This window comes from Cucurbita moschata, unplaced genomic scaffold (assembly GCF_002738365.1).
Source record: "Cucurbita moschata cultivar Rifu unplaced genomic scaffold, Cmos_1.0 Cmo_Scf00021, whole genome shotgun sequence".
Lineage (NCBI taxonomy): Eukaryota > Viridiplantae > Streptophyta > Magnoliopsida > Cucurbitales > Cucurbitaceae > Cucurbita > Cucurbita moschata.
The window spans coordinates 1,233,580-1,256,289 of NW_019268537.1; the positions used below are offsets into that span (position 1 = coordinate 1,233,580).

A 22,710-nucleotide genomic window follows, 5' to 3' on the forward strand; every position below is an offset into this window, starting at 1 on the left:
AAAAAAACTTAAAACAAAATGAAAATTATGTAATAATTTTTCTTTTCTTGTGAAACAATATATTAATGACAAATTCGCCCTCGGGATTCTTGGTCATAACATGTGATTACATGACCAAATCATATATTTTTTTCCTAACTTGAAAACGAATTTATTAATTTTTTGTATCCTTCCTTTTGACCCGCTTCCAAGCTTTCGTGTCTATTTTCTTTTCACTCTATTGTTCTTTTATTATTATTTTTTTAAAATAATAAAACCCGGGGATAAGGTAGACCTATAAAGAATTAAAGCCAGCTCACGTTGTTGACATTTCTTGTCCATCATGAGGGGATTTCTAGTACGTGTAAAGATGAGTAGACTATCTAAAGTGGCATGCATCAATCTTTGTAGACAGATCGTTAGTCTTGAACTTTTTTTCGAACAAGATAATATTTATAAAGAACTTGTTAAGATATTTACTAGGAAAATTATCTTTCGTAATATAAAACAAATAAATTCTGTTAGACGAACATGACTCTCCACAATGGTATGATATTGTCCACTTTGAGCATAAGCTCTCGTGGCTTTGCTTTGGGATTCCTCAAAAGGCCTCATACCAATGGAGTTAGTATTCCTCACTTATAAACCCATGATCACACCTTAAATTAGTCGATGTGGGACTTCCATCATCCAACAAATTCAATTCATATTATGTGAGCCGATCTTAAAAACATTTTTTTTTTAAATGATCAACGAAATTATGTTGTAATTGTAGAGTGTGAATTCAAACGTTTGGATTTTCAAATAAAAAAAATTAGTTGATCTTTTATTTTTTTAAATGTAAACAGAGAATTTCATATTATTCACAAACTTAATTTTAAAATAAAAAAAATAAAATTTACTTAGATGAAATGGTATATATATAATCACATCTATTTAAATTATTTATTTTATTTTATAAATTCAATAATATAAAAGGTAGAGATTAGACCATCTAATTTATGGGTCGAAAATATATGTTTTAATTAATTGAACGGTTGTAATTGACTATTCAAATCGTCACTGTCGTGTTTATATATATATATATATATATTTTGACGAAATGTGTTTGATATTAATGTGCGAAAGAAAATAATAATCCACTAATCATGCCAAAATTTGCATTTAGATTTGATATTGTTGGCCTTTCAATCAACAATTTTGACGAGTACGATCCAAGAATTTCTTGGCACTTGCCTAGTCCCGTCGCTAACAAAGATTAAGAGAATTGGAGTATACGAGTGTCCAAGAAAATATCCATTATTTTTAAACGAATATTAATAATAGCGTATTTAATTTAATCACTATTAAAATAATCACTCTAATTTTGTAAAATTAATAGTTCTATCGTATGTCTTCTTTGAGTAATATGCCGTGTCCTTCTGTCTGATGTATTTTTACGCACTTTTCTTTTATAATTAGAGTTTGTTCCTGTATTAACATCAGATATCCATTAAATAAATTAAATTATTATAAATATAAGTATATGTGAATATTTGTTGAATCCACCGCATCTAATGCGGTGAAAGTTCTCTTATTTACAATCATTTACCGAATAGAGAAATATGTAAATTACAAATAATATGAAAATAACAATAAATAGAAAGAATAATAAATGAATACCATATATTTGCCTTTAATAAAATGCCAAATATGGTAAGTCGTAATGTAATGCAAATATCTAGATATTTTTCTTATAATGAACGGTCAACTATCCTACGTTATCTCTTTTTTTTTTTCCTAACATTAGGAATATAGATAAAGATCGGAAAAAAATGAATAAATTTTATTTTAACGATGTTTTAAAAATATATTCACATATTCAATATTAAATAGTATGTTTTTAAACGACACAATTATACTACTTTGGTGATATTATATGTATATAATTTAAAACGGGCAATTTGGAGTAGTTTAGGTCAAATATTCCAAATTATTATAAAATTTGATTTTTTATTTTTCTTACAAAGTTAATTTAAAAAAAAAATGAGGATGTCGAAAAAATGGAAAGGGTCAAGTCTCAATACTTAATTTAAATAAATAAATAAATAACTAAATAATCTTGGACTACGATGATCTCAATGATTGGGCATAGTTTTTCGTCAAATGTCAAACAACATAATCAATTTTTAAATTTATGTCCCAAAAAATATTTAAAATCTTAAAAAAAATTTATTTTTTTTCTGAATTAATTGTCTAATAAAATTTTAAATTTTGTAACTCTAATTTTAGCTTCATAATTTATTATCACTATCTCAATTTTTACCAATTATTTTTTAAAAAACCTTAAATTAATAAAAATGTCTTTTAAACTTTTCAAAATTTTAATAATATCCTATTATTATTATTAGTTTGGGAGGGAAACCACCCGTAAAAATACCCTTTTACTAGTGTTTAAAAAACACCATTAAAGTTAAAAATATTTATTAATACTCTTAAATTATTTTAAAATATTTATTGTTCATATACAGACGAAAATTGTCCATCAACGCGTTGTAAATTATTTTCAAACATTTTAATACTACTTTTAGAATGTTATAAGTATTTATGATACTAACACCAAAATTATTTTTAAACTTTTTAAACAAATTTATAAGGTATTTTTTTTTTAAATTTAAAAAACATCGGAAAGTATTAATGAATATTTAAAAATTTTAAGTTATTTTAAAAGTTTTTTTAATTTTTTTGAATGTTGAATGATATTTTTGAAACAAATTATTAACCGTTTTCTAAAATTAATGAATTAATGGTAAAAATATGTTTTAAAAAATTTAAAGATATTTTTATACTAAAGGCTTCTTTTTATTAATTTAACAAAAAAAAATCCACGTATATATATTAAACAAATTAAAAATAAGAGATGGAGGATGATTACATCTTACTCCAAGTCTCAATTAAACATATTTCCACAGTATGAAACGACAGGTGTCCAGGAAAGATATGACAGCCAATAAATGGGCGACACGTGTTTAAACCAATGTTCGCGAAACCTAGAAATTCATAGTCAGACAAGGCTGCCCACGTGACTTAATTATTTATTTACTTAATTGCTTTGAACGCAACGAGCTCTCGCTGTCAAAATTAAATACCGGCATTAATTTAATTAAAAAATTGTGTATTTTTAATTTTTTATATTAAAAAATCAGTTCCAAACGTTCACTCTATCATTGTGTCATCGACTGTATTTGTAATATTTCACAGTGACGTAATAATTATATACGTTTTTTAAAGAAAATTGTTTAAATTATCCTACCTTACATCACCTATCATGTCACGCCACGTGTTATTGTCATCTTTCTGAATATTGTATTTGACTTGTACTTCCACGTCGATTATTACAACATTAAAATCATCCAAATAAGCTACATGTTAGAAATTTACAGGGGAAAATATTAAAATCAAGCGGAGGCATTTACGCAAAATTAGTCCTAATTAGAGAAAACTCAATCCGTTCGTTAGAAGTATACAATTTTTTCGTTGTCAATCATGTTATAATTAATTATCATTTCAGTAGTTGAATTAAAATATATATTTGTCTCTGGTATTAAACCACATAAGTCTATGGTTACAATATAAATCTAATGGTGAACACTTTTTGTATGCATAAGTTGAATAGACAACGGTTCAAACAACTTTAAAATTATAATTAAATTCAATAATTATCTTGAAATTAATTGAATACACACGAATCCTGATTGCACACTATAGTTTTGTTATAAAGGTGTGGAAGTCGTTTCTTAGTAGATGCGTTTTAAAAACGTTGAGGAAAAACCTGGAAGTGAAAGTCCAAATAGGACAGTATTTGCTAATGGTGGGTCTAGGAAGTTTCAATTAGTAACAAAGCCAGACAAAAGGCGATGTGCTAACAAGGAGGTTGTTCTCTGAAGGGGGTTGACACGAGGCAGTGTGCCAATAAAGACGCTGGGTCCCAAAGGGATGGAATTGGCGGAGTCCCATATTGATTGGAGAAAGAAATGAGTACTAGCGCACACTGAGCCTTAAAGGGGGAATAGATTGTGATATCTCACATTAATTAGAGAGGAGAAGGAAATAAGTTCGGTGGGAACAGAAAGCTTAAAATAAAAAAATAAATATTTGGACGAGATATTTTATTTTTGTCCCCGCGGCTTGAGAAGCATCTATTGCTTTTTCCCCATTTTATTCACATTCATTAAGAATTTTCGTTTTCCCTTCAATTTTCCCACCCACGACTTTCCCGGAAACCGGCGCTTGTTTGTTTCCCAAGAAAATTTCTCCGCTCCATTATCCGTACTTCCTTATAAATCCACCATATCCTTCCACTCCAACAAAACTCATAAGAACTGCAATAATTTAACCTCCCTCATCTTCCTCTGTAATTGAAAACAAAAATCAAAAGAGGAGAAGAATCAGATGGATGTAATCGGCAAAAAACCGCCGAAGAGAACCAAGAAATCGGCCGCCGGTTTCAAAGTCGTGTACATTTCGAGTCCGATGAAGGTGAAAACCAGCGCCTCGAAGTTTAGATCTCTCGTCCAGAAACTCACCGGCCAGGACTCTGACGCCGAGAGTTTCATGGAACTCATCGCAGCTGATCGGAACTTTCAATCGTCCGCGTTCCTCGATTACCAAATCCTCGGCGATGACAATCTAATTGATCGCGACCATCGTCTTGTGGCGGGAAAGATCGAAACGGCGGCGTATCAGTCGTTGGTTGCTCCGCCGGAAGATGATTTTGTTCTGCAGAACTTTGATGCGAGTTTTGAAGAAATGCTCCATGGATTTTTTGCATGAGTCTTCTATACAGACTGAGATGCCAGGTTTAAGTACACTACTGTAGATTCGTCGTACCCTATAATTTCTCCCATTTTATTATTTATTTTTTATTTTAACTCAATAATACGACGTGGATTTGTATGGATCGTTGATTCGTTATCACATTTTTTTTTGTCGTTGTTGATAATAAAATTTGAGAATTATTCGAGGTTTATCATGTTTTTTGTTTGTGATTATCTTTTTTAATGTCCCAATAAAAATTAATTTGTTTAATTATTTGATATTAAATTTGAATATTTACTTAATTTTCTTTAAATTTGGGACACACTTGGCTTAAATATATACCACGCTGAACTTAATATATATAATATACATTTGTTTTCTCACGCTTTCTTATCCAATTCAAAAACAAATTTTTAAAAACTTATTTTATTTAGTTTTCAACATTTGGCATTTATTTGAAAATTTTGTTAAAAATTGATAATAAAATAATTATCGGATAGGTACAAACAATATTTATATATAAACTTAATTAAATAATAAAATAAATTAAATCGTAGGGATATTTTGGACACAAATGGAAAGTTTACCCGATTAAACTTTTTCGATAACTTATTACATAAAAAATGTAAGGTTCAGAGATCAATTTAATATCCGGAAATTTATAATTTAACAACAAAAATATACGGCAATGACAATTTGAATCTCCAATTTTTAACAACGATGGAATATATGTCAATTATTATCGAGTTATATACGGTATGTTTTTTAAATAATTAATTTGGTTTTCACTATTTTTCTTGTTTTGTCGTAAGTTGTTTGAAACACAAATAAAATTTCTACAAATATGTGTTCTAACGTGCAACATAGACACCATATCAAAGTCACCTAAGTTAATCAATGATTTTAAGTAGATATCGAGTGACCAAATATTGATAGTTTTCAATAATATTGATATCATATATATATATATATATATATATATATTAATCTTAGAAACTAAAATGGATATTTTAAAATTAAATAGCTAAAAATTTCAATAACTACCAAATCGTTAAACTTTAAAATTTTGGTATTTTTTTATTTGCCTCGATGGATAATTATATAATTTTTAAGCTTATGAACAAAATACATAAAATTCTGAATTAAAAGTTTAATCTTGTAATAATAAAATGAATAAATTGATTAATGTATTAATTTAAACTAAAAGTTTTCAAAAAAACAAATCAATTTAGATATTAATTTAAAAACATTAATGCAATTTTTTAAAATACAATGATTAATATATATTATAGAAAAATGTGTTAATCTATTATAATTTTTATTACATTGTAGTAATTTTTTTTTAAAAGTAATAATTTTATTCCGATGATTTTGAAGGATAAAATAAAAAAATTCACAGATGTAAGTAATAAAAAGGTCTAAATTAATTTAAAGTTTATAAAAGTTTAGAGATTAAAAAGAAAGAATATAATAATTAAACCATGATTTTACGGAAGAGGAACAAACTCACTGAAAGTTAAAAAAGAAAAATGGAATTTTTCTTACTTGTATTTTTTATTATTTTTTCCCTAAAATCCTTCTCCCTCTCCGTTGGATTCTTTTGTCGATTCTCTCCACTTTACCATTTTCGGGCATAGCTGTAGGTAGCTTCAGTTCTCATTTAGCAATTCTTCCTGGAACTAACCTCATGGATCTGCAATTCAACTCCCACTATGGTTCAATCATAGCTCTTGCCATCCCCCACATCGATTGAGCTTAAATTTCGAGCTACAACTTTTCTGGGTCTGTTTCTGTTTGGTTTGATTTCTTCTGGGTAAGTTTTTAGGGGTTGAAGATTACTGGAAGTGGAAGAAATGAAAGTTCCCTGTTGTTCCGTGTGCCAGAATCGGTACAACGAGGAAGATAGAGTGCCGCTTTTACTTCACTGCGGCCATGGTTTCTGTGCGGACTGTATGTCTCGGATGTTCATAGCTTCGTCCGACACGAGGCTGTCGTGTCCGAGATGTCGATATGTGTCGGTGGTAGGGAATTCCATTCAAGCCCTGCGCAAGAACTTTGCGGTACTTGCATTGATTCACTCCAGCTCGAAAACGGCAGTAGCGGCGTCGGAATTCGATTGTGGTTTCACGGATGATGAGAGAGACGATGAAAACGGCGATGGTGAGGTGAATGCCGATGAGGAATCGCTCTCTCGCCGCCGTTGGAGTGGCGGATCCTGTACGTCGACCTCGGGAGGGTGCGGGCCGGTGATAGATGTTGGAGTACATAAAGATTTGAAGCTATTGCGTCAAATAGGGGAGGGTCGAAGGGATGGCGTTGAAATATGGACTGCGGTGCTTGGCGGCATGGGAAATGGGAGCACAAGGTGTAGACATCAGGTTGCTGTGAAGAAAGTGGCAGTGGGTGATGATATGGATTTGAGTTGGGTTCTTGAGCAGCTCGAGAGCTTGCGGCGGGCTTCCATGTGGTGTAGGAATGTGTGTACATTTCATGGGGCAATGGAAATGGATGGCTCCTTGTATCTGGTTATGGATAGGTGTTACGGTTCTGTTCAATCCAAGATGCAGGAGAACGAGGGGCGCCTGACATTGGAGCAAATACTGAGGTTTTGACTTGATCTTGTGCTTGGAATTGTTGGTTCTTAATTATTTCTTTACTACAAATCTTAGCATTTGGGTGGATTCTTTGGCCCCCTTTTCTTGTTTTCGTGTTCTATAATTGTTTGCCAAATCTTAGGCTGTTGGAGGTGTATGATTTTGATTAGTTCTTTCCTAGATCATAAAAGAATTTGTAGTGCATGATTTCTGTGATCACGACTTTAAGGATATGTATGAGCCGATATGGCGATTGTTTTGTTTTGCTCGTTCATATGAATCGTTGAGACTGAGCATAATAGACGAATCTGGAAAAATGAAGTTAAAAGTTTGGATCAAGTCTGGGGGGCATGGTACTATTGGTCCATTGGAACGCTGTCTTGAGGCATGTTGCTGATTCTTTTTAAGTATCCATCTCATTAACCTAGAGGAATCAGCTCTTTCAGGAAATGGAAGCATCTATTATTGGTATTAGCTAGCTTACTATGAACTTTCTTCACATTGTTCATGCATTTGCCAATGCTAGGTACGGTGTGGACGTTGCAAGAGGTGTGGCTGAACTGCATGCTGCTGGTGTTGTATGTATGAACATAAAACCATCAAACCTTCTTTTGGATGCTACTGGTCATGCAGTGGTTTCTGATTATGGACTTGCTGCTATACTAAAGAAGCCCATGTGCTCAAAAGCTAGATCAGATTGTGATTCATCGAAGACGCATTTGTGCATGGAATGTGCGATGCTAAGTCCACATTATGCTGCTCCTGAAGCGTGGGAGCCTGTTAAGAAGTCACTGACGTTCTGGGACGATGGGCTTGGTATTTCTGTAGAATCAGATGCTTGGAGTTTTGCCTGTACGTTGGTGGAAATGTGTACCGGTTCTATCCCGTATGTGTGGCTACTGGATCCTGTAAAGTGATTTTTCTTTTTATTTCATCGATTCTGGTTGGCGGGTAGTTTTACTAATATTGATTTTGTTCTGCAGATGGTCTGGTTTATGCACGGAGGAAATTTACCGAGCCGTTGTAAAGGCTAAGAAACTACCTCCACAATATGCAAGCATTGTAGGTGTCGGGATACCTAGAGAATTGTGGAAAATGATCGGTGACTGCTTGCAGTTCAAGTCTGTGAAAAGGCCTACATTCAACAAAATGCTAACGACATTCCTTCGCTATCTGCAAGAGATTCCACGGAGCCTTTCTGCAAGTTCTGATAAGTAAGCAATTCAATTACCTGTTCGCACATCAGAACATCTCGTCTTTGCATTTTGGAGCTACTGCGATAAGAGCGTAGACAGCTTTCGGTGCTTTTATTCTTGTTTTCTTACCCAAATTCTCGTCTTATTTATGTAAAAGCAGTGACTTGGCTAAATGCTCTGGACCCTATGCCATAGAAACTGAAACCTCTCTCATGTCTGATACGGAAGTTTTTCGTTATAACCTTGGTCATCTGCATCGTCTTGTGTCTGATGGAGACATCAGTGGTGTTAGGCAAGTTGATCATTGTCCGAAAATTGTTGTAAACGTTAAGGTTTAACATAATAAAGTTTACTTAACATTCCTCCCTTTTGCTTATGCAGAGATCTTCTTGTAAAAGCTGCATCGAGAAACAGTAGCAGCTTAATCTCTAAACTGTTAGAAGCTCAAAATGACGAGGGTCAAACAGCTCTCCACTTGGCCTGTCGACGTGGCTTTGCCGAAATTGTAGAGGCTATTTTGGAGTTCAAGGAGGCTAAGGTCGACATTTTGGACAAAGATGGGGATCCTCCACTAGTGTTTGCTTTAGCTGCTGGATCCCCAGAATGTGTTCGTATTCTCATTGAAAGAGGTGCAAACGTTTGTTCTAGATTGAGGGAAGGGTTCGGGCCGTCCATTGCTCATGTCTGTGCCTATCATGGCCAACCTGACTGCATGCGTGTAGGCTTTGTTGAACTCTATTTATCAGATGTGGTTTGGGTAGACATCTTTCTTCTAATTTCTTACAAAATTTGATCAGATCCCTTCGTACTGAAATCTGTATAGGAGTTACTGTTGGCTGGAGCTGACCCAAATCTAGTTGACGATGAAGGTGAATCAGTTCTGCACAGAGCAGTCACCAAGAAGTATTCGGATTGCGCTCTGATAATTTTGGAGAACGGGGGATGTAGATCAATGGCTATATTGAATTCAAAAAATCTTACGTAAGTAAAACATTTACTTAATTGACGGTTTATTTCATGAGTTGTTTGGAGTTTTTCTTGACCCCCGACGTTAGGCTTTCTTTCTCGTTCCCTTAATAAATGTTTGGAGCACCTTCATATTTCTATTTATTCTGCTTTCAGACCCTTGCACATGTGCGTGTCAACGTGTAATGTCGTCGTCGTTAAAAAGTGGATGGAAATTGCAACCGCTGAAGAGATTGCTGAGGCAATTGACATTCCGAGCCCAGCTGGAACCGCATTGTGTATGGCTGCTGCTCTAAAAAAAGATCGTGAAAGTGGTAATAATAGCAATTTGTCAATTAATATTGCTAATAGTTGCATTTAGTGAAATTCATTAGCCAACTCATGGATGTTAAGAGTTCTAATTTGTAAAGGTAGGCCAACTTCTACTTCTTAATTTTCTGATTATTAAATACTATGGAACAAGACAATTATTGTAGTTATGTGCGCAATGGACAACAAGGAGTTGATTTTGCGTTCGGGGGGAGTATTTTTGTAACAGCGGAAGCCCACCGCTAGCAGATATTGTCCTCTTTGGGCTTTCCTTTTCGGGTTTCCCTTCAAGGTTTTTAAAACGTGTCTGATAGGGAGAGGTTTTCACACCCTTATAAAGAATCCTTCGTTCTCCTCCCCAACTAATGTGGGATCTCACAGTCCACCCCCCTTCGGGGCCTAGCGTCCTCGCTGGCATTCGTTTCCTTCTCCAATCGATGTGGAACCCTCCTAATCCCACCTCCCTTCAGGGCCCAGCGTCCTTGTTAGCACACCGCCTCATGTCCACCCCCCCTCGCTAGCACATCGCCCGGTGTCTAGCTCTGATACCATTTATAACAGCCCAAGCCCACCGCTAGCAGATATTGGCTTCTTTGGGCTTTCCCTCAAATTTTTAAAACGTGTTTGCTAGGGAGAGGTTTCCACACCCTTATAAAGAATGCTTCGTTCTCCTCCCCAACCGACGTGGGATCTCACAATTTTGAAGTTCTATAAACGAGTCTATAATGTAGCTTGCTTTCAGCAGTCTATTTATTTTCTTAAGTGAATGCAACATCCAGGAATTAGCCAACTACCTCTTCTAGGTCCTATATCATATTATTTAGCATGATTTTCTCCTGATTTCTATGTTAAAAGATGCGGAGAAATAATAATATCCCTAATTGTAGTTGTGGACCTATATCCTCTAAAGAAAAGTGGAGCTAAGGCACTTGCTTTTTTACTTGAATAACTCAAGTATTTCATTATCCAGTAGTTCCATATGTTGATGCTACTATCGTTCTTCTGTGATTCTTACCAATATTACTCTCAGTTAGATTTTCTCTTGGTGTCTTGATGTATCTTTCTAAATTTAGTGGAATAAAAGCTCTGCACTTCTAGCTGCCACTGAAGTTGATTATTTTTTTTTTATATGGAGCGTCGAGTGTATAATCATCCATATTCATAGGTTAAGCTAATGTATTCGCAGTCGGATAATCTAGCTATCTTCTGTTCCCACTTCCTTCTGGTTGATCCTTGAGTCCTCACAGGGGACTGGAAAGGGTATGATAAGAGAGAGTTTCTAGAACGACAAGGAGAGCAAAATATACGTTTTTAGTTTGCAGTTTCCTTTTTAGTTCCTTGGTGCAGTTCCGTTTTTAGTTTTTGTTTTTAAAATTAATTTTTATGATTTTATCAATTTTCATGTTCTTTTATCGAATTTCATTTCCCAGTAGTTGCACCATTTATTTGTTACTTCATGCTTCTTGTAGATGGAAGAAGTCTAGTTAAGCTATTGCTTCATGCTGGAGCAGATCCATCTGCCCAGGATGCCCAACATGGTCGGACAGCTCTTCACACCGCCACTATGGCTAATGATGTCGAATTGGTTAAGGTACTATAACAAATATATAGATAATACTCGTGCACGTGGACGTTAAGAATAAATATGTGCTCTTACAACTTTTACTTCTTTTCCCCCTTATTTTCCTGCATACCCACTTTATTTAGTTCTGAATTTTGAAAAAAATCGCGTGGTCAGCTTATTCTTGATGCTGGGGTGGATGTCAACATCTGCAATGTGCACAATACAATACCCCTTCATGTAGCATTAGCCCGTGGAGCGAACTCATGTGTTGGATTGCTCTTGTCTTCTGGGGCAAATTATAATTTGCAGGTTTGTTCAAATTTTCATAAGATCGTTTTGTCTTTGAACACCCCCTACCCGAAAAGAAAAGAGAAAAGAATCAACATTTTTGTGTTACGAAGTGAAACCGATTCTTTCTTAAGAAAGTTCTCACAAACATTGCTGGGACAATAAACAAATCGAATTAAGTAGGGAACACATGTAAAGAGTATATCGGATAGGATACGATATGAAGGGCCTCTTTGTGGGTTTCGTAGGTTAAGGATGTTTTATGCTCTGAGCATGTTATCGAGAGTATTTCTTATTGACTTTGTACGATAATTTGTCCATATTATTCATGTCAATGAATGTTTCCAATTAAAAGAGTTGCTTTTTGATGACTATTTGTGAGATCCCACATTGGTTGGTGAGGAGAACGAAGCATTCTATATAAGGGTGTGGAAACCTCTTCCTAACAGACGCGTTTTAAAAACCTTGAGGGGAAGTCTGAAAGGGAAAGCCCAAAGAGAATAATATATGCTAGCGGTGGGCTTGGGTTGTAACAAATGGTATCAGAGCCAGACACCGGGCGATGTGCCAGCAAGAAGGCTAAACCCTGAAGGGGGTGGACACGAGGCGGTGTGCCAGCGAGGACGCTGGGCCCCTAAGAGGGGTGGATTGTGAGATCCCCATCGCTTAGGGAGGAAAACGAAGCATTCTTTATAAGGATATGGAAACCTCTCCCTAGCAGACACGTTTTAAAAGCCTTGAGGGGAAGCCCGAAAAGAAAAGCCCAAAGAGGACAATATCTGCTACCGGTGCGCTTGAGTTGTTACACTATTGAGTTTTTATGGCTGATGCTTCATCTTCTTTTCTTTCATAAAGGGAATTTCTTATGCTGTCTGCTTACAATTCTTGCCAATTGCTGTTAGGACGATGAAGGCGATAATGCTTTCCATATTGCAGCAGATGCAGCCAAAATGATACGTGAAAATCTTCAGTGGCTCATTGTGATGCTCAGGAACACAGATGCTGCTGTTGAAGTCAGAAACCACAGGCAAGTACCAGTTGGCTGTTACATATTATTAATGTTGTATTTGAATCGATCGAAGTTTTGTCGGTAAATAATGTAACGTTCTATATGTACGACATCTAAATTCAATGCTGTGGGCATAGAAAGGAGAGTTTAAGCATCATTTTTATTGATGAGAAAATTTATCTGGTGACAGTGGCAAGACGTTGCGTGATTTTTTGGAGGCCCTTCCTCGGGAATGGATTTCTGAAGAATTGTGGGAGGCGTTGGCGTCTAGGGGCATTCATCTGTCTCCTACAATGTAATGTCAATAACTGCATACTTATACAATTATTTATGTTCATTATTATAAGAATCACAGTTCGTAAATTTCTATCATGACTAGATTCGCAATTGGCGACTGGGTAAAATTCAAAAGAACGATTACAGCTCCGACTTATGGTTGGCAAGGTGCGAAGTATAAAAGCGTTGGTTTTGTGCAAAGCATCTTGGACAGGGACAACCTCATGGTTTCATTTTGCTCCGGAGAAGTTCACGTGTTAGCAAACGAAGTTATAAAAGTCATCCCGCTGGATAGAGGACAACATGTCCAACTTAAAAATGATGTAAAAGAGCCCAGGTTATGCACACACACTAATTTCTACGCATATTAATTGATCGTGTTCTCGTGGTTTGATGAATAGTGATTTTTTTATTCATATTTTGCGATCTGTTTATTTTTAGCCTAGAAGAATAAGGGAAAACTTCGAAACTATAAAAATTGGATCGATGTTGCTGACACGTGATGTGGCTGTGCCTGTTTTTTTGAAGTCTATTGATTTTGCTTTTTGTGATGATACTAATATATCTGTGCTATATCAGGTTTGGGTGGCGTGGACAATCCCGTGACAGTATTGGAACTGTTTTATGTGTAGACGACGATGGAATCCTCCGTGTTGGATTCCCTGGAGCATCCAGAGGATGGAAAGCTGATCCTGCTGAAATGGAAAGAGTCGAAGAATTTAAGGTTGGAGACTGGGTTCGCATCCGCCCGACTCTCACTACAGCGAAGCATGGGTTAGGATCTGTAACGCCAGGGAGCATTGGTATAGTTTATTGCAACAGACCTGATGGTAGCTTATTGTTAGAACTAAGCTATCTTCCAAATCCATGGCTTTGTGAACCAGAGGAGGTTGAACCTGTCATTCCTTTTAAGGTAACGTGATCCATTTGTATATCCTCGTTTGGTTGTTCATTTTTCTGATACTTATAGATCCCGATTACAGATCGGTGATCGGGTGTGTGTTAAGCGCTCGGTTGCAGAACCTCGATACGCTTGGGGTGGTGAGACTCATCATAGTGTTGGAAGAATTAGTGAAATTGAGAGCGATGGTCTCCTCATAATCGATATACCGGATCGTCCAATTCCTTGGCAAGCCGATCCTTCCGATATAGAAAAGGTCGATGATTTTAAGGTAAATTTCTTTTCTCCATACACGTTTACCACACGATTTGATCTTTAGTTGACCATGTGCTTCCTTCTCTTCAAATATCATTATTTTTCGTAGGTAGGTGACTGGGTTAGAGTGAAAGCTTCAGTGTCATCTCCAAAATATGGATGGGAGGATATATCAAGGAACAGCATTGGAGTTATTCATATCTTGGAGGAAGATGTAGAGATGGGCATTGCCTTCTGTTTCAGGAGCAAACTTTTTGTTTGCTCGGTGACCGATGTTGAGAAGGTTCCTCCTTTCGAAATTGGTCAAGAAATACATATACTGCCTTCTGTCACTCAGCCTCGTCTAGGATGGTCAAACGAAACCCCTGCTACGGTTGGAAAAATAGCTCGAGTCGACATGGACGGTGGATTGAATGTGAGAATATCATACTACTATTTTTGCATAAGAAGCCATAAGTTCGTTATCGATATTGATATTTCTGTTGCCCCTTCCACACATACTCTGGATTAAGATCTGTTTATTGTTCATCAGGTTAAAGTGGCAGGGAGACCGAGTTTGTGGAAAGTTTGTCCAGGGGATGCCGAACAACTTTCGGGATTTGAAGTCGGTGATTGGGTACGTTCGAAGCCTAATACTGGAAATAGGCCTACTTATGACTGGAATATTGCTGGAAGAGATAGTTTTGCAGTAGTTCATAGTGTGCAGGACTATCTATTCCTTGAGTTGGCTTGCTGTACTCGTAGAAACAGGTGGCTTGCTCATGCTTCGGATGTTGAGAAGGTTCCGTGCTATAAAGTTGGGCAGTACGTTCGGTTTCGCCCGGGACTTTCTGAGCCAATGTGGGGTTGGAGAGGGGCTCGATCTGATTCACGTGGCATCATAACCAGTGTGCATTCTGATGGTGAAGTTAGGGTGGCGTTTTTTGGTGTCGCCGGGTTGTGGAGGGGCGACCCTGCAGATCTTGAGATCGAACAAATGTTCGAGGCAGGAGAGTGGGTGAGATTGAGGGAAAATTCGAACAAATGGAAATCAATAGGACCTGGTAGCATCGGAGTGGTGCAAGGGTTACGGTTTGAAGGGGATGAATGGAATGGAAGAATTAGTGTGCTGTTCTGTGGAGAGCAAGAAAGTTGGGTCGACTCTATTACCCATTTAGAACGGGTGGACCAGTTAGCGGTCGGACAAAAGGTTCGGGTTAAATTGTCGATAAACCAACCAAGATTTGGTTGGTCGGGGCACAATAGTGATAGTGTTGGAATGATATCAGCCATTGATGCAGATGGAAAGCTCAAGATATATACTGCAGCCGGGTCTAAAGCTTGGATGCTGGATCCAGCTGAAGTAGAGTCGATACAAGAAGAGGAATTTCATGTCCGAGACTGGGTTCGAGTCAAGCCTTCCGTTTCGACACCGACCTATCAATGGGGAGAGGTGAATCATCTGAGCATCGGGGTGGTTCATCGCAAGGAAAACGGAGAACTTTTCGTTTCGTTCTGCTTCATGGAGAAGAAGCTATGGCTATGCAAGGCATGGGAAATGGAACGAGTTAGACCATTCAAAATTGGAGACAAAGTGAAGATTAGAGAAGGGCTTGTTGCACCACGTTGGGGATGGGGAATGGAGACTCATGCAAGCAAAGGCCAAGTAGTTGGAGTCGACGCGAACGGGAAGTTGCGAATCAAGTTTCGATGGAGAGAGGGTAAACCATGGATCGGAGATCCTGCAGATATTGTTCTCGATGAGAACTAACACGATGACGACCCCTTGCCGTACCCTTGGCGCCATATGTTCTCCCCCTAAGTTGGCTTCATCTCCTCCTTTAGCTCTGTTTTAGCTGCTAAAGCGAAACCGTTTCGTCATCGCACTATGCAAATGAAACATCCTTGGGACGGTATGGGAGACGGGTTTATTACCGTTCATAGTCCGAGATGTATGGTGGATAGGTAGAGGAGGAGGCATAAGAGAAGGAATGTAACTGACTTAGCTTATATAATCATAGGAAACACAAGGAACAATATCTATAGCAGCAGGTAACCATACTGAGTTCCCAGGTAAATACATATGCATAACATTACATTATTCTCATCATTGTACAAATTGAACACTAATATTTTTAGTTACAGAACATCTAAAACATTAATATTTTCAACTTCTCTTCCTCTTCATTCTGTTTTCTTGTCTTTCTTCACGGAAGATCTTCGAGCTTCCCCTCAAAGTTTTAAAATGTGTCTGTTATGGAGAAGTTTCCACACTTTTATAAAAAATATTTTATTATCTTTTTCAACCGATGTGAGATTTCGCAACTAGGATTGAGGAGTCCTACACCAATTGGAGAAGGGGATGAGTGCTAGCGAAGACGCTGGACCCTGGAGGGGTGGATTGTGGGATCTCAAGTCGGTTGAAGATGAGAATAAAACATAACATTTTTTTATAAGGGGTGGAAACTTCTCCCTCCATTAGAAGCTCGAAAGGGAAAATTCAGAGACAATATCTGCTAGCTGTAGGCTTAGGTCGTTACATATTATGTCGGTACATTATAGTTTTGTCTTTAAACAAATGAAGATGAAGATGAATCAATAATTTTATTCATTATGAACTAATTATATTAATTATTGTGAAAGTGATTATTTAAACATTTAATCTGATTTTATATAAATATTAAAAGGTGATATTTTTAATAATTAAAGAATTAACATTATCTTTGTTTCAAAAAGCAAAAAAAAAAAAAAAAAAAAAAAATATATATATATATATATATTATTCAATTAGAGTTATTGGGCCTGGGCTCAAAGAGTGTAGCGGTCCACCGTCCACGTATGAGGTTCTCTAGGGCTTGTACCCCTTGGTGCGTATATATATATGGCTTTCGTAAAGTTTGGAGGGAAGACGAGAGCAGCCGAGCAAAGCTGAATTCTCAGTGGTGGACGTAGCTATTTCTGCAATTACTGTACCTTGGAGCCTCTTTCTTCCTTCCGTCGTTGCCGTCGCAGCTGCTTGTTGGCATTCCAGCCACTCAATCTTTCTGACGCACGTCCTGAAGGTGTGTCTGGATCTTGTGTTTTTATTCTTCTTCCTTTGTTCTCTTTGGATTCTTTCAATCAACTTCCAAGTAAGGTGAATTTGGAATTCGGTGGATTTTAAGTTGAAATCCTTCCGAATACGGGTCAACGAAACGGAGGGTCAGTGTTGTGTTCTGTTCAGATTTCGATTGAGTCTACATAGGCTAGGAATTTGTTCGTTTACATCGTTATTGACTGATTGAGGCTGGATTTGAGCATAGATTGGGATCTAGGTTTTCATTCAAAGTTGGCAAAGAATAAGTTCATGCTGGGAGTTATTGTATGCGTTGGGGCTGTTTTAGGGGAGTTATTAGACAGATTAGGGTTTTATCCTGGAGCCTGACTGTCTTTTTGAAAAGAATGTTTTCTACGTTTTACCAAAAGGGGTTTATTAATATTTATTTGATAACAGGGAGGCAAACTGTTTATTTGAATGCATTGTTTTTTTTCCTTTTTCATCTTATAGATGGAGAGCGGGAAACATAATGATGGAGGAGATAAGACAATAAACGGAAAATCCAATATCTGCCAGGAATGTGGCGCTGAGTTCAAAAAACCTGCTTACTTGAAGCAACATATGCAAAGCCATTCGCTTGAGGTAATTTCATTTACTTAATCGTGTGATTCTTTGGTAATAGTACAGAAGTGTAGTTTATTTCATGTCTATATTGCTAGTTGTGTGCTAATGGATTCACCAGCATACTTATCATCCAAGGTGTTCAAGTTTGATCTATTTCAAGTGCAATATACTAATAGTTATGCAGAATATACATCATGATTCTTTGGTGGGCGGTTAATTTGCTTCATGAGGGTATCGATGGTCATCTAGATGCTTGCTTTTGGTTCCAATTACCCTTTCCGCTTCTCAAATATCAGATTGAAGGGAACTGTGTGATTTTTTGTTTACATGGCTGTCCATCTGATTATGAATTATTTTAAAGGTCTTCATGTAAATTCAATTTTTTTTTCTTGCATTGAAGTTGATTAGTTTTGCAGGAACAACTCCTTAAATATATTGAAATAATGTGATCCTGGATATATGAGCGTGAAGCATTGGATCCCACATTAAGAACTCCAAAATGCACGAGGCTGCATTTTCCTCACTTGATTGGATCAGTATCAGGTTGGGAGACCTCCTGAGAAGCTCCATCAAGTGGGCCTCGGTCACGCTACAGTAGTTTGAGGTTTGAAGTCTAGTAATTGAGAATGCTGGGAAGAGGCTTTTTTTTAGCCAATACACTCAGAAGCTGACCAACTTTATTGCATTATTCTAATGCAGAGGCCATATATATGTTCCATAGATGGTTGTGAAGCCAGTTACCGAAGAAAGGATCATTTGACTCGTCACCTTCTCCATCATCAAGGATTGATAATCAAGTGTCCTATTGAAGGTTGTAGTCGTGAATTTGCATATATATCGTGTGTAAATAGACACCTAAAAGAATGCCACGAAGGAGGTGCTCCTCCTGAAGAATGTCAAAAGCAGTTTGTTTGCCCTGAAGATGGATGCGGGAAGGTTTTCCGATACGCCTCTCAACTGCAAAAGCATGAACATTCCCATTGTTAGTTCTATTCTAAAACTTTTGTAATCACCTAGTTTTGACCATTTTCTTAACATATTCATGTATTAATTTAAAATTCTCCTATTCTTCAGTTAAGCTGGACTCAATAGAGGCATGTTGTGCTGAACCGGGTTGCATGAAAACATTTACCAACAAGAAATGCCTTCAGGCTCATATGCAGTCCTTCCACCAATACATAAATTGTGAGATTTGTGGGGAAAAGAAATTGAGGAAGAACATGAAGCAACATCTACGACAAAAGCATGAAAGTGAAGGTCCACCAGAGGCAATTCCTTGTACGCATGAGGGCTGCAGCAAGGTTTTTTCAACAGTAAGTAGCCAGACTGTAAATTCTTCCATTGGTGAAACTACTTTTAGCTGAGCTATTGGGATGACATATTCTCTTGCTATTAATCTCTCAGATTTCAAATCTCCACCAACACATGAAGGTCGTGCATCTCGGTCAAAAACCGTTTGCTTGTGGTTTCCCTGGTTGTGGCATGAGATTTGGCTACAAGCATGTGCGAGATAATCATGAGAAGAAGGGCCAGCATGTTTACACTAATGTAAGTTCTCATTGGGTAAACTCTATAAGTACTTTTGACCTTCGGATAGATCGATAAAGGGGGCGTGTTATTACTCTGTGATCAGGGGGATTTTGAAGCGGCTGATGAACAATTCCGGTCAAAGCCTAGGGGAGGGAGAAAAAGGATCCGTCCAACCGTTGAAATGCTTATAAGGAAGAGGATTACCCCCCCAAGTGAGTTGGATTTCATCACGATGGATGAGGAATGTTGACTGTCTTGTCTGGTTTGTCTGAAGGCCTCTCTATTCGAAAGGAGACAACCCCTTTTGTTCATTAAATGTATAGAATCTGTATTTTACAATGTAATCCCTCCCCTTACCACAAGCAAAATATAGAAGACTCGTGTACTTTTTGTGTTCATTGGCAGTAAAATCCTGGAGTTCTTGGTTCCTGAAGAAATTCTTACATGTCTTCATGGCCTCGAGCAATGGCCAGTCGTCTACTGTTCCACGAAGTGTTTCTTTTGGTTTCTATGAGTTCAACAAGACGTGAGGGCTTTAAATCATGGACATTGATTGTCCATATCATAATGTGGTGCATGGAATCTAAAAGACTCCCATTTCATTTGATTGCCTTGCCTAACATGTTGGCATCCCAAAATTGCAAGAAAAATAACCTCTTGGAGAAAGAGAACGTGTGAGCATCTTTTGGTTAGAATTTTTATAAATTTATGAGCCACGGATGAGGAATGTATATGCAAGTGCATATTCCAATCTTAGCCTCCCCATTAGGTTTGTAGCTTAAAGGTGGATCGATCCGACTCCAACTCTAGTTTGATCCGAGCTCGACCCAAAGTCAAAGTTTGACCATTGTTAAAAGTCATAATAATTTTAATTAATAAAAAAAATTGATAATGTTAAAAGTTATAAAAAGGAAAAAGAAAACATGCCTAAATTATATACATCATATAATATACACATTCACAATGCCAAATTTGCCTAAAAGGTGAAGGGAAGGAGGAATGTATGATAGTATTCAATTAATTTCATATGATTGAATGGCCAACCATTAGGAAACCAAACGTTTCATGTAAAACACTTGTCCGTCCAACTTAAAGCCTTCAAATCAAAATTGAACACTACTACCATTTATAAACCAAAAACATCACACTTTAATAATGCTCCATGAACTCATTTGATCGTTCGCATTGTTGTCAATTTTGATAACATGGGTTCTCTCTTCTTCTCTCGTTCTTTGTCCTATCTCGTTTCTCTTAGCACCCTTCATTGATTCTTGAAGACAAGAAAAGTTGATTCTCATTCCATCAAACATCAAACAAGATGCTCCACAAGGAACTAGATTTGGAACGAGGAAGACTTGATAAGGTTTAAATGAGTTAAATGTTCTTCATTTAGATATGAGATGCGAATGAGTAGAGAAAACAGAAGGCTAGGCTTATAATAACACCGACATTGAACAACAGTTAGTAGAGATTGTGGGGATGGTCGTAAAAGAAAAGAGAATAGGCTATCACATAAGTCATCTACAACTTAAAACATCATTAAAGTCCACAAAACACATTAACCATCATGTCAATATATTGTTAGGTTGAGTGACATTCTTTTGAAATTTTAGAGACTAAATTTTTCGGTACCGATTTTAACCTCCATTTTAATTTTTATATTCATTAATACTTGTATAGAGAACTAGAAAAAAAAAACCTTAAACCAAATGCAATGCATGGATAATCAACATGTGAATCGTCGAAAAGAAAAGAAGGCAAATTGAACGGAATTTTACCCACTTGTTTCCGCTCGTGTGGGTGCGACGCGCCGCCACAACGAAATTTTGCGAAAAACGGGGGAGACCCCAAACTTATGCATTGAACTAAGACGATATGTCGTTTCCAAGCAACACCCTAAAAGAATCATATTTTTCTATTTTTATACTATTTTTTTTCATTTTTCCATCAAGTTGTTTAATTCCCACCAACTAACCCTTCTTGGATTTTAACTCACCATATTTACCATTTCTTTTATTTCTTTTATTTTTTAAATGTCACATCATTCACCCCAGATATTTTTTTGACACGGTTTGAATAATGTAGAACTTGAAATATTTTATAAGACAGTTGAAATAATGTAAAGCTCGAGATGGTAACAAATAAATATTAAAAAAAATAAAATTGAATTTGTATTAAATTTCCATTAACATACGAACAACACTTTGATACTCAGCTATATATACACAAACAAGTAGGAATTACTTTATAACGTGACTTATTTTTATTAGCTAAAAATATGGTATAAGAAAAGCATGGCGTGTAAGCAAAGTATTGGATTTTACTTTGTAGCAAATACATTGAATAAATTTAAAAACATTAAGGAAAGTTATAAATTTGCTAAATTAATCCTTTCCTGACTTTGTATTTACTAAGAAAGATTATTTATATTTTTTTAGAGACAAATTATAAAATATTAATTATTGAAACTCAATATTTATTACAAAAATGCCCAACTATTATTCTCTTTATAATAATAATAATAAATTAATATTTATTAAAAAGTTTAAAAAGTAGTGAAAATAATGACGTTATAATGACGTTATAAACAATGTATGAGTAGAGAGACCACCAGTATAGTTTTTTACAATTAATTTCAGCCAATAAAAAAAATTAATTAAATTTAGGGAAAAAAAATGGTTATCCAAAAATATGAAATTCACCCTAATTTAGGATGGAGGAAAAACGGTGAAAATTGGGGAAAATTGGAAAGGTTAGTAGGTGCCATTGTATCTTACCATAACATGCCAAATTTGACTTGTAATTTTTTTCATTTTTTTTTAAATTTTATGTTTTTATTAATTTTATTCTATCAAACTATTTTTAAAAATTAAATATATATATATATATATATACAAAAATAATAAAAATAAATAAACTAAATAAAATATGTATTTATGAAAAAGATAAAAAGGGAATCCAAATATTAAGAATTTGTTCGATTCTCCTTCCGTACAGGTACACCAAAATTTTAATATTCATTTTATTTTTTTGGAAAAGACAATATTTAGATTTAACTAAATTATTTTATTAATAAATGGTGTTATTGACACGTCCGCATCCGAAACGATGTCGTTTTCTTCCTGAATTATTTTATGATGCAAAGAACGGATGCCAAAATCCCACCGGGAAATAAATAAAAACAAAACCAACCGAATCACTGAAAACCCAGAAGCTTCAATGTGTTTTCCTTTACAAATTATATATATATATATATAAATAAATTATTTTAATTTTTTCGATTAATTAAATTAATATGTCAACGTCCATGTCGATATCGAGATGAAACTATTGATAAAATATCTCTATAACATGACCGATATTTATGTAAATAAAATAATAATTAAATTAAAAGTATTTATGAGTA

At 35.9% G+C, this 22,710-nt stretch overlaps 3 protein-coding genes across 4 annotated transcripts; all 3 read left to right on the forward strand.

Annotated features, from left to right (window-relative positions):
• The first annotated feature begins 4,219 nt into the window (after positions 1 to 4,219).
• LOC111458651 (sigma factor binding protein 1, chloroplastic-like) lies at positions 4,220 to 4,987 on the forward strand. The gene has a single exon (XM_023101412.1). The coding sequence runs from the start codon at positions 4,411 to 4,413 to the stop codon at positions 4,789 to 4,791; it is 381 nt and encodes a 126-aa protein (XP_022957180.1). The 5' UTR covers positions 4,220 to 4,410; the 3' UTR covers positions 4,792 to 4,987.
• Positions 4,988 to 6,344: 1,357 nt separating this feature from the next.
• Positions 6,345 to 16,293, forward strand: LOC111458351 (E3 ubiquitin-protein ligase KEG). The gene is made up of 16 exons (XM_023100948.1): positions 6,345 to 7,381; positions 7,897 to 8,256; positions 8,354 to 8,584; positions 8,727 to 8,858; positions 8,948 to 9,284; positions 9,390 to 9,547; positions 9,689 to 9,846; positions 11,311 to 11,432; positions 11,580 to 11,714; positions 12,596 to 12,720; positions 12,893 to 12,997; positions 13,082 to 13,315; positions 13,558 to 13,891; positions 13,962 to 14,150; positions 14,244 to 14,549; positions 14,667 to 16,293. Exons 1-16 carry the CDS (start codon positions 6,630 to 6,632, stop codon positions 15,882 to 15,884), a joined length of 4,896 nt encoding a protein of 1,631 aa, XP_022956716.1. The 5' UTR covers positions 6,345 to 6,629; the 3' UTR covers positions 15,885 to 16,293.
• A 723-nt stretch (positions 16,294 to 17,016) lies between these two features.
• LOC111458776 (transcription factor IIIA) lies at positions 17,017 to 19,741 on the forward strand. 2 transcript variants are annotated; one of them, XM_023101582.1, is made up of 6 exons: positions 17,017 to 17,175; positions 17,661 to 17,792; positions 18,474 to 18,756; positions 18,849 to 19,087; positions 19,179 to 19,322; positions 19,408 to 19,741. In XM_023101582.1, the coding sequence occupies exons 2-6, from the start codon at positions 17,661 to 17,663 to the stop codon at positions 19,552 to 19,554; spliced, it is 945 nt and encodes a 314-aa protein (XP_022957350.1). In that variant the 5' UTR covers positions 17,017 to 17,175; the 3' UTR covers positions 19,555 to 19,741. The 2 variants fall into 2 exon arrangements, with proteins under 2 accessions (XP_022957350.1, XP_022957351.1); XM_023101583.1 differs by lacking the exon at positions 17,017 to 17,175 and having other exon boundaries at positions 18,191 to 18,756.
• The last annotated feature ends 2,969 nt before the right edge of the window (positions 19,742 to 22,710 follow it).

Excerpts from the sequence above, each read along its gene's own strand:
- LOC111458651 (XM_023101412.1), top strand. The coding sequence starts at position 4,411 with ATGGATGTAATCGGCAAAAAACCGCCGAAGAGAACCAAGAAATCGGCC.
- LOC111458351 (XM_023100948.1), top strand. The coding sequence starts at position 6,630 with ATGAAAGTTCCCTGTTGTTCCGTGTGCCAGAATCGGTACAACGAGGAA. Across the intron at positions 8,585-8,726 it reads CTTTCTGCAAGTTCTGATAA|TGACTTGGCTAAATGCTCTG; the intron begins GTAAGCAATTCA and ends ATGTAAAAGCAG. Across the intron at positions 13,316-13,557 it reads AATGATGTAAAAGAGCCCAG|GTTTGGGTGGCGTGGACAAT; the intron begins GTTATGCACACA and ends GTGCTATATCAG.
- LOC111458776 (XM_023101582.1), top strand. The coding sequence starts at position 17,661 with ATGGAGAGCGGGAAACATAATGATGGAGGAGATAAGACAATAAACGGA. Across the intron at positions 17,793-18,473 it reads TGCAAAGCCATTCGCTTGAG|AGGCCATATATATGTTCCAT; the intron begins GTAATTTCATTT and ends ATTCTAATGCAG. Across the intron at positions 19,088-19,178 it reads GCAGCAAGGTTTTTTCAACA|ATTTCAAATCTCCACCAACA; the intron begins GTAAGTAGCCAG and ends TTAATCTCTCAG.